Genomic DNA, 19,940 nt, shown 5'->3' on the forward strand with positions numbered 1-19,940 from the left:
AGATTTATTTTAACTTGATTTTCATGCATCTGAAAATTAGCCATTTCTAATTTCAGTGTGTATATACTATCTTGTCCTGCTAGTGCATCTTTATTGGACACTAACAAGACAATTTCCTTGTTGACAGTTCAGGGAGATAAAAAACAGAATTCTCATGTATTCACAATAATCCTTGCTTTTTGATGTTGCTTGGTATTCAAATAGCAGAATTAAATTACCCAAACCAAAAACCCACTCTCTGAAACACAGAATGCAGAAGACGCTCCCTTCCCACTTTAGTGTGTAAGTTGTATTCTGTTTACACAACACAATGAATGCCAAATTGGTGCAATTACTATTCTATGTTTTTCACTTTGGTTCACATGGTATGTGTACTTTTATGCATGTTTTATTTAGGTTGAATAGATCATGTAGCTTTTTTTGGTCACTCACAGTACATGTGGCTATTTAATTGGGGTATTTTCTCTGAGGGTATTTCTTTGAATAAGTTATGTAAAAATGTATTTTACAACTTTTAGAATTTCAAAATATTCCTTTGAAATACTCCCTACTAGTTTCACTAGTTAGGCCAAGTGTGTGTTGGGGTGATAGAGGGTGGGCATGGATATTTGTGTTCAAGCACATGCTTCAAATTAGCAAAGATTAAAGGGTGGACAGCAGCTTTAGGAAATATGGGACAAATTACCATAACTACAACAAGCACAGCAAAATAACTAGGGCAGGAAATTCTAAGTGAAGTGAATATTATTCAAGAGTAAGAAAAGCATTCTTTTGACTTGGGTTCATAATTCAACACATTGCTGTTGGAAACCACAGTAAACAAGCAGAAAACCAGCGCATTTGCTTGCATTCTAGTAAAATTTACCCAAGTCCATTTGAGCCTTGGTGTAATAGAGGTGAAATCCCATTTGCCTCACAGGAATTTCACATACTTACCCCAGTGAATGTGACCTATTGCACGGAGCTGTCCCAGTGCGTGGAAGATATGGGCAACTGTACAATGCGTTCTCTTGGCTTGTCTAATGGGGTTAAAGAGCTCTAAACTTGGGTGAATGAGGAGCTTTTTACTCATACAAGAAACATGCAAGATAAATTGCAACTCCCTAAGGAGAAGGGCAATTATAAATATCCTATGGCAAGTATCGGAGGGGTAGCTGTGTTAGTCTGGATCTGTAACAGCAACGAAGGGTCCTGTGGCACCTTATAGACTAACAGAAAAGTTTTGAGCATGAGCTTTTGTGAGCACAGACTCACTTCTGATGAAGTGAGTCTGTGCTCACGAAAGCTCATGCTCAAAACTTTTCTGTTATACTATGGCAGAGTTTCCCAAACTGTGTTCTGTGAAACACCAATGTAACAGGTGTTCCAGGAAAAAATGTTGATGCTAGAGATATTTTTTTCCTTCTAAAATATTAAATATGAAATTATGTGTGTATCAAAAATACTAAGGTATTTGAAAAGTATTTAGATTTAGGTAAATTAATATTTATAACACATTCATAATAGTATAGTTGTTATGAAACTCATGCCAAAACAACCATAGTGGCTTTGGATTAAAAAAAGTCAAATATTACTTATTTTCCAGTAAGTTTTTTTTTTTTCTTTTGGTAAAAATAACAAATTTATAAAAACACAACATTTAAAAATATTTTTCCATACCTAATTTGTTTTGCATTTCTTTTTCGTCTAAAAAAATGGTTTTTAAGCTTTAAGGAAGGACAGTCCTTTTTTAACAATATTGTCCTTTCTGTTTTTGTACTAAAGAATGACACTAACCATCCTATTTTCAGCTGTTCTATTGATGCTTTGTTTGGGGTTTGCACTTAACTTTTAGTTTAATACTTACTTATAGGGTTGTTAACTGTCGCCACAAAAGGAAGACGTCATTCAGATGATTTTCTCTTATTTTTTGTTCTTTGTAAAATAAGACATCTAAAAAAAACCTTCTTTTAAATCACTTTTTGAGCATTACATGCAGCAATTTTTCAGTATAAAACCCTCCACCACTCACTGAATAGCATGTATGTGTTCTGTCAAAACATTCCAAACCCAAAAGTGTTACGTGGCAAAATTAGTTTGAGGAACATTGTCCTATAGCATAGCTTAGTGGAAATGGCAATGGAATGGTAACAGAATTGGTATGGGTTTGTCAGGGTATGTCTACACCACAACTTAAGCCTGGGATTAGTGGGAATCCAGTCAACTGACCCGCATTAGGGGACCCTGGTTTTGAGCACGTACACTGCACTTCATCTGATCAATCTCCACTGGCAATCCTGCAGGCGCTCTTATCACTGATGCTTGCATACTGTGTTCAGCAGTGGGTTACCACTGATCTGAACTTTGCTGTTTGCAAACGGAAATATGTCTTCTGTTTGCAACAGAGGGCAATAGACCATGCCACAGATTGTTAGCTTAGGGAGGCTTAAAGAAGTTGCCCCATGGAATTCTGGGTTACATCCAAAGGGCTTCCAGAATCTGAGTCAACCTGTGGTCACATGCACACAGGAAAGCAATAGGCCTCAGAGGTAAGGTCCCAGTGTAATACTGGTTTGGTCCCTCCAGTCCAGCAGGTTTGAGCCCTAATTCATACAAGTGGTGAGTACGTACAAAGGAATTTAGGCTTGAACCTGAGCTTGAGACTGAGCTTACATTGCTGTATAGACATAGCCTCAGGAGTCAGTGCTAATTGTCCATCCCTCTGTTTATTTGCCTGTGTGTGTGTGTGTGTGTGTGTGTGTGCGCGCGCGGGCCAACACCACAACGAAAACCCAATACAGAGCATTAAAATGAAACCAGTCAGTTTAACAGAAGACATGGCAATCCAGTTCTTGCAGTTCCCCTTGATAAGCGGTAGTTGTTTTTTTATTTTTTGTTGTTGTTTTTTTACTGTGTCACATTTATAGTATAAAAAGGACATCCCCTTTAACCCTTCCTTAACTTTGTTCCTGTTCAAAATTAAACCAATTTCCAGCCTATTGAAAACAAAATCCAGCTTGAAAAGCTATGAAGGTCTTACCCAAGAACCTATCTGTCCCAGCTGGCACTGGGGGATGCAATAATATCCACCTTTCGCTATGTATGTATGTTTGGATACACCAAAGTGTGTCATGTGAGGTCTTGGTTTTAAGATCACACTGGTCATTGTTTGTTGTGAAATATATGGACAGATACTATCTAGAGAGTTTTGTATGTCTACTAAAGTATGTTCTCAGATTCTGTATCAGACCAGAAGCGGAGAACAGGGTTTCCTGTCAGACAGGAAGCTTATTCACCCATCTCCCTGATAGCATGTAAATTAAGCATGCCCCCGCCCCACGCTGCCTCCCTGTTTTCTTTCTTGGGTTAGTTGAGCACACAGGGAAGCACTGTCTACTCTCTGGTGCCTTGACATTAAAGGAGATTCTGAGTGTTCCAATACCAACACTGGGTAGGTGAGAAATCTGTAAATGCCCCTCTGCTGCAGTTTTTACTTTACAAGGAAATTAAAATTGATGGTGCCTCCATCTAGTATGGTCCTGTGTACACTGAGTGACATGCTTCTAGAGTGACAAGCTTCTAGAGATTATTCTAAATTAATCTGTGCAATGGGTCTAAGTCAAAAAGCCAACTGTAAACAATATATAGCCAATACATTTAGATTAGAATTAACACATCTTTACTTAGCAAGGTAAGGAAACATGGTACAACAGATTAAATGCCACCATTAATTTAAATCTATGGGGGCACTTTGGTAAATCAATTAACAAATATAGTTTACAGTAGTAAATGAAAAATATCTAACCTGCATTTACCATTTACCCCGCCCATGAATGTGCACCATTGTGGATTTCAGAGTTCTAAATGCTTGTATATGTTCTAAGGAATGTCTTGTCCCCCAGTTAATTATGTGTTGTTGGATTGGCCACTTCAGTGAAGTGACACCAGGTGTAAATCAGGCTAGAAGTGGTGTTGAAGGAAGAGCCATGAACAGGAAGGAGGATAGCACATTCTAGAGTGCAATCTAGACCTATGACAGGTTGTCACCACCTGCCTTGCAACCAGTATGTTTAACAATGCTTCGCTGCTGTTGCTCCCAACCCTTAGATGGACAGTGTTTTAACCAGATGTCAGCAACCCTGGGATCTGGTTAGAGGACGAGATCACTTTGCCTTTTCTCAGACTGACACAACCCCTTAAAGTTACTTTGCTATTCTCCTTCCCTTGCAAGCGCTTTCCCGAAGGAGGTAGTTACTCACACTGCTTCATTGCAGGCCCCTCTAAGTCAGCTCTAGGTGCAGTTGGCTCCAGAGAAGCCACCAACAGCTTCTGAAGCTCCATGCTCAATCTAAGCCCCAGCAGGCTCCTGATTTGTAGTCTCTCAGGCTGGATTGCAACATTCAGGATCTTCTCAACTGAAACTTTCCTAACTAAGTTCAGTGTCCCCTCTAATAAAAGCTGCCTGCATTCTCCCCCACACCAGAAAAATGCTTCATGTCCCCATTAGCATTCCAGAATAAAGAATCAGAAATTTAATTCACAATGGAATACCTACATGCATTGCTTCTGTTATCTGATGCAACCGAGAGGGTATTATGAGTAGAAAAGCTGCAGGGCTCAATAACCATCCTCTTCCTTTAGACCGTGTGTGTGTAAAGCCACGGGTACCAAACTCACTTTCATATGTGGTAAACAGGAGAAGGGGCCAGGGTCAGAGCTACCAGGGAGGAAGGGATGAGCAGGGGTCAAAGAGAACTCAGCAGTGAGTAAACTGGCTACCAAACTATAAAAAAACAGTAACTATTTTATCAGGAAAGGATGAGAAGGAACTGGGGGACAAGACGTTCCCCCTGCTTAATCTTTGCGACACCAATAACAAGCATAAGACATAGCAGGAGACTCTCTCATTTATTTTCCTCTGTGACCTCATGCGTGCATGTATTCACAGCCAACATACCATCATAGTAACCTTGTAATAAACTGCCAGAGACTCAGGGGTGGAGCTAGCCTCTCCTGGGGAAGGATGGTGACTGAGATGGGCCTTAACTTCCCTGCACCATGTGGCCCAGAAGCCAGGCATTAATAAGAGCCAGCCAGAGAGCCTGGGCTTCTAAGAGGCACCCCTGGCCCTCCATCTTCCCAGAACAGCACACCCTGGAGAACAGAGACACAGGCTGGGACCTCACTGTTGGTCACCCCAACCCTCCACCCAGAGCAGGTGGGAGATCTCAGGGCTCCCCACAGTGATCTAGGTTCCCCAGAGAGCTCTTATCACCGCCTGGCTTTGGCTTCTGGCCTGGCCAGAGTGTGAGGGCTTAGGAGAAAGAGGAGAAGCCGAGCTGGGACTCCTGCACGTGTCCTGATTTTGCTTTTTGAACAGATGGTCAATCTAGTTGGGAGCAACAGCAGCGAAGCATTGTTAAACATACTGGTTGCAAGGCAGGTGGTGACAACCTGTCATAGGTCTAGATTGCACTCTAGAATGTGATATCTTCCTTCCTGTTCATGGCTCTTCCTTCAACACCACTTCTAGCCTGATTTACACCTGGTGTCACTTCATTGAAGTGGCCAATCCAGCACATGTTATAAGCACATAATTAACCTTAAGCATTGTAGCCTTTTTACCTAATTTTGCTGAATCATGGCCTTGGCATATGTGTTTGCAGCCATTGTGAGCACCAGTTCAATGCCTGATTCATGCAATTTACAAGACTCTATTCCTACCCCATTCTCTTCTATTTGATATGTGCCTAAGAAAACCACTGACATCTCTCATAACGCTGGCTTTTCACCTCTTAGTTATACGCACATGCTTTGCAGCAGCACAACATTCAGTCATGCAAAAATCTCAGATGAAGGGGTTGAGGTTGGACCTACACTCCAGCACCAGCGGGGGATGTCAGAGAAGAGAGAGAGTGACCTGTGCTGTTATCCATTGACCTTCTTGTCCAGCTCAGGAACAGCAGTTGTTGATCCTGATATATCTAATGTCCTGGAACATTAACTTTAATTCCTTTGTGAAATTACTGAAGAAGGCATGCTAGGGCAAGGCAAGCAATGCTAAAATCTCAAAGCTGTGTATGTAATGAGGTAAGTAACAGATTCTGTCCTAATGCAATTAAGGAATGATGATCAAAATACAAGAAACTATGGAGTTGAGAGGAGGGGCAGCCCCATCTTGGCAAGTTAATGAATATTTAGAGCCAGAGAATGAATAGTTTGGAGGTGGATGAGAAAGCAGTTTGTATGAATTATGACTTTTTTGGGGGGTGGGCTCTTAATTATGCATAACCTGGCAATGGATCAGCCTGAATTTGCGTCGGTTTCACATTGCCATCTACATCCTGGCAAGCATAAATTTTAACAGCAAAACCACCAAGTGATTTCTTCTCCATCAGACATTTTTCACCATCTTTAGGGTTGTGCACAATTCTTATTAAGAAGGGGGATTTGGGATTTTTGCCTTCTAATCAATTTTGGATAAAATCTGAGCATTTTTGCTCTTCTTTGATTAAATTCTCTCCTAATTTGTGGGTTCTCGCCAGTCTATCTGCAAAGAAATGCAAGGAAAACCAGTATGAAGATTTTAAAGATCAAGTTGACCGACAATCACACGCAGCAACACCTTGTATTCTTGGCGTCCCAGTCTATTTTTCTTATCATTTATTCTGTGATAAGTATATTGTAAATAGTCATAGTAAAAGTAACTTATGTTGAGTTAATTTACTAGGTTGTTTAAAAACAAATCTATCAGTTTCCCTGCCCATTTAATCAATGCTTTTAAAAATAATGCCTCATAGAGGAAGTCTCCTTCCCAGCTAAAGAGTTTTCAATGCAGGCTGGTATATTTTTATTCAGATCTCGTAGTGACAGTAAAATTTAGACCACTGCTCTTGCTCTGAAAAAACAAGCTGTCCTATAACACCTTAAAGACTAACAAATTTATTTATTAGGTAATGAGCTTTTGTGGGTAAGATCTAATGACAAGACCTAAAAATAAATTTTAGTCATGAAGGTGCTATAGGTCTGCTTGTTTTGTGTGAAGCTACAGACTAACATGGCTAGCCCTCTGAGACTATTTATCTTGCCCTGAAGTTATTGACTACAGTTCCCAGAATGCCACAGTACCTGACAGATTGTCTGTGATTGGCCAGAGCATCTTCTATTTAGAACTCTGCATGTGGGTGCCTCTGTGCTGGAGGAAGGCTGCCTTTTGCTGGCTATCAAGTAAGGTAAGTGAGGTCTGTTGTGCACTTCAGAGAGGGAATGGGATTTTTTAAATATTCAGTTTCCTTCTTCAGACAATTACTGCTGCATTCCTTCCTTAAACAGCTTTCTGAAAATGCGTGTTTTGCCCTGAAGTATATTTAGAGTAACTCACAACAGTTCTGTGTGGAGAGCAAGGACTTGCTTATGAATTGAAGATGAGCTCAAAAAGGGATAAACCATTATTTTAAAGGAAGGGACTAAAAGAGGGGATTATCACACTTTTAAGAACTTGCATTTCACTCTGTTTGACACTTATTGTTTCAATCTTTCAAGAGAAGTTTCCCTAGCTAGTCCAGCACACAACTGAAGTTCCAAAGTGAAAGTGATTTGATTTTTTTTTGTTTCATTTGATTTTCCCTTTTAACAAACATTTTCTCCCCATTGCCATTGCAAAAGAAAAGACATTTGGCTCCATCTTACTCCCCCCAATTTAAATTTGTCTCTCTCTTGCTCCCCCAGATCTAAATTCCAGCATCTCTCTCTTCTGTTACAGGATTTCTCCACTTTGCTGCCAGGCATGTGTGAGATGTTTGGTTTTCCTGTACTGCAGACCTTTTCAGAGACCTGAAAAGCTTCTTAGCAGAAAGCTGACATTTGGATATTAATAAATATACAGTGTCTGCACTGATTTCTGAATGTTTGATCTTATGCGGATAAAATCAACTTAAGGCCACTCATGGCGGACTGATTCCAAGTCATGGAACTGAGACCTGAGTAGTTTCATTTCATTGCCAGTGTGGCCTGGAAAATACTTTTTCACCAGTAAAGAGAGGCCAAACAATCCAACAAGGCTTCATATGCAACCCCTGCCTGCCTGCTCCAGAAATATTTTCCCAAACATTATTTCTGTATTAATTGAATTACCTCATAATTGATTAAAAACAACAGCACGTGAGGATTAGGGTCACCCTTGAACTCTCCTGCAGGACATTATATGTTGGATTCATATCTCCACTTTTCAAGAATTAGACAGAACATGTGCAGTGTGAACTTTATTTTAAATACTCTAAGGATTAGTTGAACAGCATGATGGAAGGAATGAGAGGGTGTGAGTGAATAGCTGCCTGCTGTTTGTATCGTCAAATGTCAGCTCATTACCAAAGTTAGAAACCAACGGATGCAGCAAACTTAAAATACCTCATTTAGAACTTGCTCATTTACTGGCGAAACAAAGAGAATTGTTGTGCAGCTAAACTGTCTAATATGCGTGCCACATTTTCCAGTATTTTATGGGAGCTGGGAAATGGTGGTGGGTTTCTTTACTGTGTAACACTGCCTCATAAGTGTGTATTGCTCCATTTGATCTATGTGTGTATTGCCTTATTCTAAAATACCAAAGAAGCATGCACTACCACCCCTTACTGTGTCCAGGGTTTGTGTGTGCTTTGTTTATTTACCTGCCATTGCACAATGCAGGTGAAGTAAAATTGCCGGGGAAATTAACTTTAATTCTTGCGTACAATAGTACAACAATAATACCATGTTCTCAGGGTCTGAAGTGTTCATGAAGATGTCAGATTAAGAGCCTGGAAATCAAAATTCTCCATTCGCACAATTTTTATAGCACAGACATAGTAGTGCCATTTCACCCTTACTAACCAACCCGAGTCCATCAGGATTGCTTTGGAGGGACACCATCTTTAGGAGTGGGGGTTGAGCCGAGGTTCTTAGTAGTCAGCTTTGACCTCTTTTCTGAGACTGCCATCAGGGTCATCCATCAGGTCTAGCTGTGGTGGTCATTTCGTGAAGGGATGGCTGTCCCCTGAAAATCAGGGCAAGGCCATCATTTACTTCATAAGTCCGTAAGCAGTCATCAGATAGTAATGATTTCCTTCTGTCTTCCCTGACCTTGTGGGGATTTGAACGGAATGGATATAATTTTAAGAGGTTTGTGCTTAGAAGAAAAATCTGTTTCAAAGCAATGCCTGGATCTGTGGTAGCCCAGACTGTCCAAAGTAGACTCATGCCCAGTGTGTGTTTAAAACAACTTGGGTTACAGCTGAGAAGCATAATGAAGGAATACTGCAATACTTAAGTGTGGCTGAACAGTACCTAATTGTGGGGTTTTTGCTGCCTCAAGTTCTTGCAGACATGTAATCTACATAATAGCAAAAAGTTTCTTACACAGCTGAAAGACTCCTAAAATCAGAGAAGTTAGTTTAGATTTGCAGTGGTATAAAAACACTGGTTAGCACAGCCACCAAAACAATGTAAGGCTATGTCTGCACTGCAGATAACTTTTGAAAGAAGGTGTTCCAGAAGATCTCCCCCAAAAGAACTTCTTTAGAAAGAGAGCGTCCACACAGCCTCCACTCTTTCGAACGAATGGGCGAAGGATCAAAAATGAAGACTGTTCTTTCGGAAAAAGGGCCCTGAGGAGCATCTACACACATTTTCTTTCAAAAGAAGCTTTTGAAAGGGGGTGCTGTTCCTGAAACAAGAAAGAGAGTGATTTCGAAAGGAGAGACACATTCTTTCAATTTCCTTTTGAAAGAAAGCCTTTTGTGTGTACACGCACATTGGCCTCTTCCGAAAGAGGCCCCCTCTTCTGAAAAATCTTTTGAAAGAACTTGCTAGTTTAGACGCAACCTACCTGTCTCTGTGTGTCCTGTTTGGAAAAATTAGGAGGTGAAGGTAAACTAGGATGATTGTCATAAGGAAAGAACATACTGTTGGCTGTGGAAAATTGCTGGTTTTGCTTCTCATTGGGCCAGACTCTGCCCCCTGCAGTCACAGTGAGAAGTATTTTCCTCTGCAAGTGGTCCCATTGACATCAGCGTACCAACTTGTGAAATAAGGTACAAATCAATCTTGAGGAAGGCTGGAGGAATCTATCCCCCTGAGTTTCTTTCGTCTCTTCTCTTTACTCAATCCCTTCAGTGACACGGTTGTGATATCCTTTCAAAAGTCTGCATGCTTCCATTCAAGCGTCTCTGTTTTTCATGCTCAACCAGAAGTGTACAGATTTCAACGGAAAGTAGGTGGAACTTGATTTCTGGGTGTGTGCGTATGCCTGGTGTATTCTGTCCACTGTGTTATTAAATTAACTCATTTATGAATTCAGTGATTAGCTCTCCCATTCCTAATTGTTTCCACTGTCCGTAAAAGTTTCATTGGATCAACTACTTTACAGTTTGAGCAAAGTTGCTCCAAACAGCATTTGCAGTTTAAATACATTGCATTTTGTAGTAGGGGTGGGGAAAATGTTTACCATGTTAAGATCCAACAAGCAAATTATGAATCTTGCACTGAGCATTAAGTGTATTACTTCCTTTTATAAAGATACTGGAGGATTTTCTGGTCTGCGGAGGAACTCTATCCTGTAAAAGAAATTGCTAAAACTGGTAACTCTGTGATTCTTTCCAAGGGCAAATATTGTTAGTGAGCACCTCAGAAGCATATTTGTTCCTGCAACGTCTGAAATGTCCTCTCCTTATTTTCACTCAGGTTAAATTAATTGGAAAGTGCTTGTGAATATTTGAAGTGTAAGCAGTTATGAGGAAGCAGTTGTTTAATAAAAGACGATGGGGGGGGAAAGACATTAATTTCAAAAGAGTTGTGGCTCTTTTACAGGGCAATTGTTAGGTGGATTCAGCAGGAAAGGACATGTGATTTATAGCATTAAAGAGTTCTGCTGAAGGGATTTAGGTAAAGTGATCAGGCAGAACACTGTGCCTTTAAAAAGTCAGCCATGAAACTGAAGGCTGTTGGTGCAGCTTGTATGTGGTTCCTAACGTCATGCTGGCGCTGAGCCAGCCTGATCTTATTTCACTGTGTCAAACTGTACCTCCTTATTGAATTCCTTTGCCAGCCTACTTTATGAAAGAAATCCTTGGGGGTTCTTTTGCTGTTCTTGATAAGCTTGTAAAAATGATTTGTTTTAGTTGCTTGTAGGTAGGTTTTTCTTTTCTACTTTTTTTCTTAGAAAAATGACAGTGTGGTGTAATGTTGCCTAGTGAATGATTTCTGAGATGCTTATAAAATGGTGAATGTGTGTAACTCAGTTTCCAAAATCTTTCCTTGTACATTTTGGGGTGGGGATAGGGGAAAGGAAAGCAACTCTCAACAGATAATCTCACTAATTAAAAACTGCAAGTTTTTGTCTGCTTGTGTGTGCTGGAGATCAAAATACCTCACACCTGCAGCTTTATTTCTTCTTTTAGTCTTGTTTAACTGTATCGGGGAGAACATTTTGCAAATAGTCCGTTTGTTTCACTTGTCATTTTACAGTCATCTCCTTAGATGGAACGGGAAGTGATTTGGTGGAAAGGTATTAAATTATCTGATCTGAAGTGCAGAAAGAATCATCTTTTTGATTAGTTTGTTACAGCTGCATTTGGTGTTCTGCATTCTGTTAATTACATGTTAAACACGGTAATGGTTTTTTCAAAAGGTGTTTTTTTGAATTTTAGTTGATTATCCTTGATTTGTGTAAACTTTATATAGATTTAATGATTTCCCATTCTCTTCTCCTTCAGCGGGCTCTGTGACATGTCATAGGCATCCATTAATGCCACAGCAAGAATATCTTGAATGTTTAGTTACACAGTGTTCTGTGAAACAGGAATCACTCACTGGGGGTGGGGGGGCAGAGTCTTGAGTCACCTCAGCTCTTCTCCCGGGCACATGATAATGGTGCAAAAATGTGTACTGTTGAAAATAGCCCTGCACACAGCAGGGGGGAAGGGAGAACAAATTGCATTTTCTAGGATTTCTCTCTGACTATAGGTCTTAGTGTCTTTCCTCTGCACTCACTACATCTACTGAAGATGCTTCACTAGCTCGAGAAGATAATGTGGGTAAGGCACAGAAGTTGGTGGTTCTGCCACAGAATTCTCTCATGTAACCTTGGGTGAATCACCTTGCTCATCTGTGCTGAAGCTCCCCACCTGTAAAATGGGGCACCAATACTTCCTTCCTCACAGGGATGTTGGAGGGTAAGTATTATACACATATGTGAGATGATGGCATATTGAGGGGGCACAGAAAGCCATATAAATGAGTATATGAAAGCATTTATTTTGGAAAAGGGTCAAATCAAATATTCGGTCCTGGTCTGTAGAGCAGAGAGCACCTCTGGAATTTGATCATCAGCTCTTGGGATGTTTCTGAGGAAAGAGAGGCCCTGGCCGCATTTGTTTTCTCTCTAAGCTCAAGGGAAGGTGGTGACCTGCAGGCCAGCATTCATTGCTGTCACATTATATTGCTCTTTTGTGTTCACTGTTAATTAAACACAGCTTTTTTTCTCTGCTTATTGGTCAGTTGCTGAAGTTAAAGAAACCTCTATCTTCTCCATGCTGTCTGTTGACATGGAAAACAAGGAGAATGGCTCTCTGGATGTCAAGAAGTAAGTGAATTCCTGGGCGTGGTATACACAGACAATCAAGAAATTTCAGTTTTAGTTTTAGTTCTTCCACCGTAAGGTGGCTGATGTGGAGAAAGCCAGTGTATTCATTGGTTTGCAAGCTTTTCCCATATGCCATTGTCTCTATTGCATTCTAGCCGGGAAACCAATGTTTCAGTCCTTTCACTAATTAAAGGGGCCATCCTGGCACTGGGTGCTTCTCATCCAAGTCCATTTTGGAATTCTTTTCTGAACTCTGCTGGTGGAAACATACACCGTGCATACTGGCATTATGTTTCTTTGATTATGTCAAGTACATACTTCCCTGTGGGGGAAAAGACCTTGTTTTCCTTCAAGTAATTGTCCTACTGGGTGCTTCATTAAAGGTGTGTGCACGCCCATACACTTTTGATTGGAGATTTTTCGTCAGCAGTATCTGTGGATCTGCAGCGGTGCTCTACACGCCCTGGCTGTGTCTACACTACCACCTTCCTTCGAAGGAAGGACGGTAAGTAAAGTGTTGGGAGTTTACTAATGAAGTGCTGTGCTGCATACGCAGCACTTCATTAAGCAAATTCCACCCTTCCCCCCCGCGGCAACTATGAAGTTTTAAACTTCGAAGTACCAACTTGTGTCAACCCACGGCTTACCCGCCAGTACTTTGAAGTGCCGGGGGCAACTTCGAAGTCCCTTTACTCCTGCCCCGGCACTTTGAAGTACTGGCAGGTGAGCTGTGGCTAGACACGAGCTGGTACTTGGAAGTTTAAAACTTCAAAGTTGCCACCCGGGGGGTGGGGGGGGAATTTGGTTAATGAAATGCTGCATATGCAGCGCAGCACTTCATTAGTAAACTCCCAACACCCTACTTACCATCCTTCCTTCGAAGGAGGGTGGTAGCGTAGACAAGCCCCCTGTGTTCTTGTGTAGGGGTAGGTGGGAAGGGGCTGGCCTGCTCCTGTTCAGGTTCCTTCTCAGCCATTTGTTGCTTGAGTTGGAGTGGCACAGTATTTGTTTGTAATCTTTGACCCAGCTTGCTTGTTTTCTTCTTGTATTCATTAGTATTTTCTTTATTTACTTGGCTGTTTCTTATTTTAATTTCTAGCACAGAGTTGTGCTCTCTGGAGGAGAGTCATCCCATGCTACTTTTATTTGCAGTCTACCACCCTTGACTTCTGCTGGTCAGTGGCCCCTTTTGGCTATGGAGATTATCCAAAATCCTAGGATACAAACCCCTGCAAGACCTGCCACGTGTCTTTTCCCCTCAGTGATGGGTGTTTTGGCTGTTTCTTAAAGGGTAAAAGCTGCTCCAGCTTCAAGAGCAGATCCTGGAAGCTCTTGGGAGAACAGAATGAAACTACTTCTTATGGAGGGCACCTCCTGAATGCTTTGAACGCTGCTCCCCCCAAACATACATCCGTGTTGGCCTCTCAGAGAGCTCTGGCCTCTTTGGCTTGTCTCTGATCAACAGAGGCCAAAGGGCAAATTCAGAGGTTTTAAAGCCTTCTGAAAATGAAAACTACCATTCTCCTTGCAAGGAGTCTGAAAAAAGTCATCCCAAAGACCATGGAATAGGGAAATCTCACAACCCAATATGGATACTGCCAAAGCTTCCACCTCTTCCCTTATCAACAGGCCAGTACCACCAACAGAGACTTCCAGCAGGCAACAGACATATTGAGAAGTCTACCAGCAAGTAAGCTAATGCAGCGCCCTCAAAGGTACCTAAATCAGAGCTCTCCAAAAACAGGTTCCTCAAAGAACAAGGACTCCTGTCCTTCATCTCTGTTCAGGTGCAGTCTTCCTCAGATCATAAAGAGTGCACAGACTGCCCATTCATACCATATCTGGTGTCACTCTGTATACTTCATTTTGAGGAACATTGTCCAGAAGTGCTGATTCTTCTTTCACAAGGATCTCCTAGTCAAAAAATATTGAATCTTTCTTGCTGAGGGATACTAATAGGAATACCCTGCTGATGCCAGCCTACCCCTGAGAGCCAGCATATCCTCTGGTGCTGCTACACTGCTCACAGAGACTCAGCAACTGATATGATGAAACAACAGGCACCACCTAGGCTTCCAATATTCATGCAGCCTTTGGTACGGACTCCCATAATTCCTGCAGTGAATGCAGGGATGATATCTTCTCAAACTCAGGCACTGCCATCCCGAACTCCACCATCTCTCCATTCCAGTTTCCATCCTTTTTAGGTATATCCCAATGATGAGAACCCAGGAATCAGTTGGTTGTCCATCAACAACCTTAGTAGGACCTCACCACTGGGAGCTTTGTGAAGCTGTGAGCTCTGTGATATGACAGGTTCCCCATACAGTGATCAGGTGTATAGACTGCTGTCACACAATAGGACTAACTCGGAACAACAGTCATTGGTACTCAGGAACCATCTTCCCAGGAAGACCCTACTACGGAACAAGAGTCAAGGTTGGAGGTGAAGGTAAGTTCTCCTCAGCATATGGGAAGGTCTCCCTCCACCATCCTATCCACATGGTTACAAAACCTTCCAAGAGCTAAAGAAGAGAATAGCAGAGGCCTTGCAGATTCCCTTGGAGCAGATACAGGAACCTCAGCAGCCCCTAGTTTACATACCTCCCCTCAAGGAAAGATGCCTTGCCTAGCAATAATGCTCCACTGTTACCAGCCTAGGTAACATGGCAAACTAGCGATCATCCTGCCTACCTCCAAGAGGGCTGACAAAAACTTCTGAATAGGAACCAAGGGTTCAGAGTGTCTTTTTCTCCCATCCTGTCCCAAACTTTGTAGTGGTCTATCCAGTTAGCAAAAGAAATAGTCCTGATCTGGAATGACCATTTACAATAAAGCGGTCCAACACCAGGAACTTCTTAGCCACAAGAGCCATTCCTCAGCTGGTACCAACTGTGTTTTCATTAGCTCCAGGGGAATTGTTTGTTGCTCTCAACTTCCAAGGTACATATTTCATTTTGCTTCAGTAATCCATCTCACAGTTGAGTTATATGATCCTTGTGTGCAACAAGTATTGCCAGCAGTGGGTTCTTCCCTTTGGTCTTTCAGCGAGCAAGTCTTCACAAAAGTCCTCCAGCTCACCACAGCTCATTTTTGACAGACTGGAATAGTCATCCTCCACTGTCTGGATGACTGTCTTCAGGGATCACCCCTTCCACTAGGTACAGTTGGCATCCAGCAAGGTCCTACCCTTCTTCCACTCTCTTGGCCTTCATCTCAATGCTAGCATGATACCTGTCCATACACAGACTGCACTGGGGATACTCTGGACTCTTCAGTTGCCAGAGCGTATCTGCCTCCCAGACAATTTCCACACAAAGTCAGTCTTATTTCTCCACTACATCAGAGCCGCCAAACTAAAAGATGGCCTTCAGCTTCTGGTGCATAGGCCAGCCTGTTAATTTGTGACACTTCTTGAAAGATTGGATATATTTTGTCTTCAGATCTGACTACACTCCCAATAAACACAGATTCTCTGTCCTTCATAGACTCCTGAACTCTCTCAGCTGGTTGAGAGACTCCCCAGGCTCTACATAGGAGTTTGGTTCTTGCTCTGACCTCCTACAAAGATCATCACCATGGGTCTTAATGTTAGGTTAGGATGCCAACCTTCTGAACTGCACAGCTCAAAGCAAATGGACTTCCCAAGAGTCTTGCTATAGTCAGCTCCCTCGAACTCTGAATAATTTACCTTCCCACCACCAAGATCTCAGAGCCAGAGTAATGACAGCGTGTAGAGTGGCTGTTTACCATATAAATTGCCAAGGAGGAGCAAGATCTCAGTCACTATGTACAGAGTCAATAAAACAATTAAACGGGTGATCTCCTCACACACAGACATGAGCAATTTATCTGAAGTCAGTTCTGGATTTCTCCACAACATACACATTCTGCACTGTCCAGCCCTCTCTGGACAATGCAGGTATTTTAAGTCTCTTATCACTCTAAGGGGATCAGTGTACAACAAGCTGTTAGTTAAATGGAGTTGCCTACACAAATCAGTTAAAACACAGTGCCGGATTAGTTTTGATTAAAGAATAAAACAAGTTCATATAACTAACAGGCATTTTAAAAGCATACAAGTTCCAGGCATTAAACTCAGAAGTGGTTTCAAAAGAAATAAAAATAAAATGCTTTGTAGGGCTAAAATTTAACAAACTAGACTTAGAAACAGTGAACTTGATACCCACATGTTCCTGGGAGCATTGCCGACCAAATTCTCAGTCCAGAATATACTCTCAAAGTCCAAAGTTTGTTTCTTTTGTTGCCTTAGGTAAAATAGAGGAAGACAGTTAGGGAGAGACACCTTGGTGTATTTTTGCCCTTACTTTACAATTCAGTCCTCCTTTGAAATGCATTTTCCTGAGGGTTATCTCTAGAGGCTGGAGTCAAGGAGTCTTGAGGTGAAAGAGGTTTCATGCTGTCATTTTCTAAGATCTTTTTGTTCCTGCCCTTTCCCTTACCAGAGAATGGCCGCTCAACTGGTTTTTGCCCATCATCTTTGACACCTGGCTCGAAGTGTCCGCTTATCCTTGGTCCTTGATAAACAGGTTTATCCAGCCTTGTCTGATAAACGTGTTTCAGGTTATGTTTATGACTTCAGGTATAATGTTACCACAAACATTTCACTGTTCTATTATGGACCAGTGAGTTGTTAGTTTTCAGATGATACCTCACAAGGCAATTTTTGGACAGTGATTATGAAAGTAGTGTGTAGGGCAGGGCTGGGCAAAAGCAGCTGGGTCCGGCTTGCAGATGCAGTTCAGAGCCTCTGGCAGGCTCCCTACCTGCCCCAGTTCCCCCACCCCTGGCACACCACTCAGAAAAGCAGCTTCAGGCCCCTGCTTATTTTTCAGTAGCTGCAGCAAGGCTGGGGGGAAGAGGCTTCAAGCACTGCCCCTGCCCCCAGCACAATCCCATTGGCTGGTCACCTGTGTGCTGTTTTCTTAGCACTGTGCTATTTTGCATGCCCCAAGTATATATGCAGCCTGTGGAAAGGCTGGTCTCCAATCTGTAGTAAATCTGCCTCTTTTTGAGCATAAATCCTATTGACAATTAATGTTCCTAAATCCCTTTTAAAATGCAATCTGCCTTCTAAGTCATTTAGGTGTTGCAATGCTGAGCGCAGCAATGCCTACATATCTGTAATACTCTGGGCCCTATGAAGTTCATAGCACTTTTCTTTTCTTCTTTATGTTTGCTGCTTACATGCTTTCATTCCTCTAAATTTGTACAAATGCTGAGAAAAAGCATCTAAAGATGCAGTTACATAGCACCTTCCTTCCTTACAAAGTTTCACCTTTGTCAAAGAGATGGAGACTACTCAGGCAGGGGATCAGAAGAGGGGCTGTAGTTCCAGATACCTGTCTGGGACTTACTGCCACAGCAGAAGCGGCTGATGGGAAAAATAGCACAGGAGGGAGTCACCTTTGTACCAGTTCCAGAAAGAATCCTGTTCCCCTACTGGCTCCCATCTAGAGGTGATGACCAGTGGGGATGATACATACACTTGTTGCAATGCCTTGTCTGATGTAATGTTTTTCCTAGCTTTTCTGTCTAAAAACCTGGACTTATTATTTTTATTCTGACATCAGCCCAGGTTCCTCACCCTGGTTAAATCTAAGTAGTGGCACTAAGTGGTGGGAGCAGGAAACCTGCAGGCATGCAGGTGTACACTTGTAGACTCCATACTTTCTGTCAGTTCATGGCAGGCCTGCTGGCAAGGGACATAAATTGCTTTCAAATATATTCCTTCTCATATATTCCTTCTCTTTTTCCCTGGAGGAAACAGATCGCCTGGTGATGGGCATGATATAAGACAAGGGTAGCTAAATTAGGTAAATGATTCCTTATCTCTCGACCTGTGCGGCATCTCATCACTGAAAAATGATGATTCAATGCCTTATTACCTCGCAACGTCAAGACCTTTGACAGCTATCAAATCTGATGAGCTTCCCCTTTTATTTAGATCTCCTTTAAGCACTGGTTACAGCACAGCAGTATGCATTTACACTGTAATTCTCCATAGATCATAATGTATATGTCCATTGGGAGACCACCCTCGATCAGCAGCCTCATTTTTACCATTGGTGTTGTGGAGGGAAAGTAAGTAAAACAAGGTCAACTTACATTTAATTATTTTTGCTTTCAGTTCAAATGATAGCGGCTCAGTCTGGCTGCGTAAAACTGGTAGGTAACGTACTTAAATTGAACAGAAGCTGTGGTCTCTAAGTGAATGTATACACCATGTGTATGCGCCTATGCACGAAGCAAGCATTTGGTGCAATGTTAAATAGGTTATAAATAACTTTAGTAAAAGCTGTTTCTTTCAAGATGCTTTTATAAAGTCACAACACACAGACTGTGATGGAAAGCAAACAGGCTACAGTTTTGTTCATAATCAGCGTGTCGGCTCCCGGCAGGTTAACCTGTCAGGTCATAAAGGGACAGCCCCTTTACCATTCTAAGGCACCCTGTGTGCAGGACAGAAGCGTGTGTATGGCTGAAGCTAAGAATTGAGCTGTGCATAGTAATAAGGCAACAGGGAAGCTGTTCAATACACAGTCTGGAAGCAAAGAGAGCAGGTTAAAAATCTAGCCATTCTCAGCTGGATTCTGCCACATGCTTTCCAAGCCTTTAGTTCCGCAGTTTTTGATGTCACCTGTCACGTGAAGTCCAGCAAGATGCTGTCACTTGTGTGGCAGGAGCCTGCATCTATTGGGACAAGTTAATCACCAGGGAAGCCCTGATGACAGTAATACAGTATATTTATACCTGGTTTGAGTCTGAGCTGTTGGACATAAATATTTCCTGTATTGTTGGAACAATGGCCCAGGTAATTAGAACCTAAAATTATTTTTAATGCCTCAAAGCACATTAAAATTGCAATATATTTGTTAGTAAACAAAATGTGAATGGCTATTTCCCTACACAAAATCTTTCGCTTGGCATAGAAAGAAAATGGAAAGTAAAGTACTTCCAAAATTCACCATAGTTTTTTTTTAATGTTCAATTTTTATTTTAAGTGGAACAGGGATGCAGATTGTCAATGTGATGTCAGAGGCGTAGTCTGCACCTTGAGAAAATGCCGGGATTTATGTAATACTTAAACACCACGACTACAAAATATAGAAGTTCTGTGACTTGAGTGGACAGAGGTTGATATAGTGTATTTCAGGGGTTAAGTATCACAGTTTGAACAAGAAAAATCCTAAACTAAAATGCATTCTGTATTTAACAGAAATACTGCAAGTTATGTTGAGTACTGTTCTTGGTCAGGAAATCCTTTGCAGTGAACAGTATCTTACTCCACAAGTCGCCCCCCTGAAATCAGTGCTTCTGTTTG

The 19,940-nt window shown here is 41.7% G+C and overlaps 1 protein-coding gene across 3 annotated transcripts in view; it reads left to right on the forward strand.

Moving 5' to 3' along the window:
• Positions 1-7,187: 7,187 nt before the first annotated feature.
• SAMD13 (sterile alpha motif domain containing 13) overlaps positions 7,188-19,940 on the forward strand; it is a 31,020-nt gene continuing 18,267 nt past the window's right edge. Inside the window, exons 1-2 of one of the 3 annotated variants that reach the window (XM_075003291.1) lie at positions 7,188-7,211; positions 12,511-12,595. In XM_075003291.1, the coding sequence (XP_074859392.1) occupies positions 12,543-12,595 (53 nt within the window). In that variant the 5' untranslated portion in view covers positions 7,188-7,211; positions 12,511-12,542. Of the gene's footprint in view, positions 7,212-11,022; positions 11,143-11,899; positions 12,186-12,510; positions 12,596-19,940 lie in introns of those variants that run through there. The other 2 variants (XM_075003290.1, XM_075003289.1) reach the window with 2 other exon arrangements.

The sequence above is a fragment of the Carettochelys insculpta genome, chromosome 9 (assembly GCF_033958435.1).
Source record: "Carettochelys insculpta isolate YL-2023 chromosome 9, ASM3395843v1, whole genome shotgun sequence".
Lineage (NCBI taxonomy): Eukaryota > Metazoa > Chordata > Testudines > Carettochelyidae > Carettochelys > Carettochelys insculpta.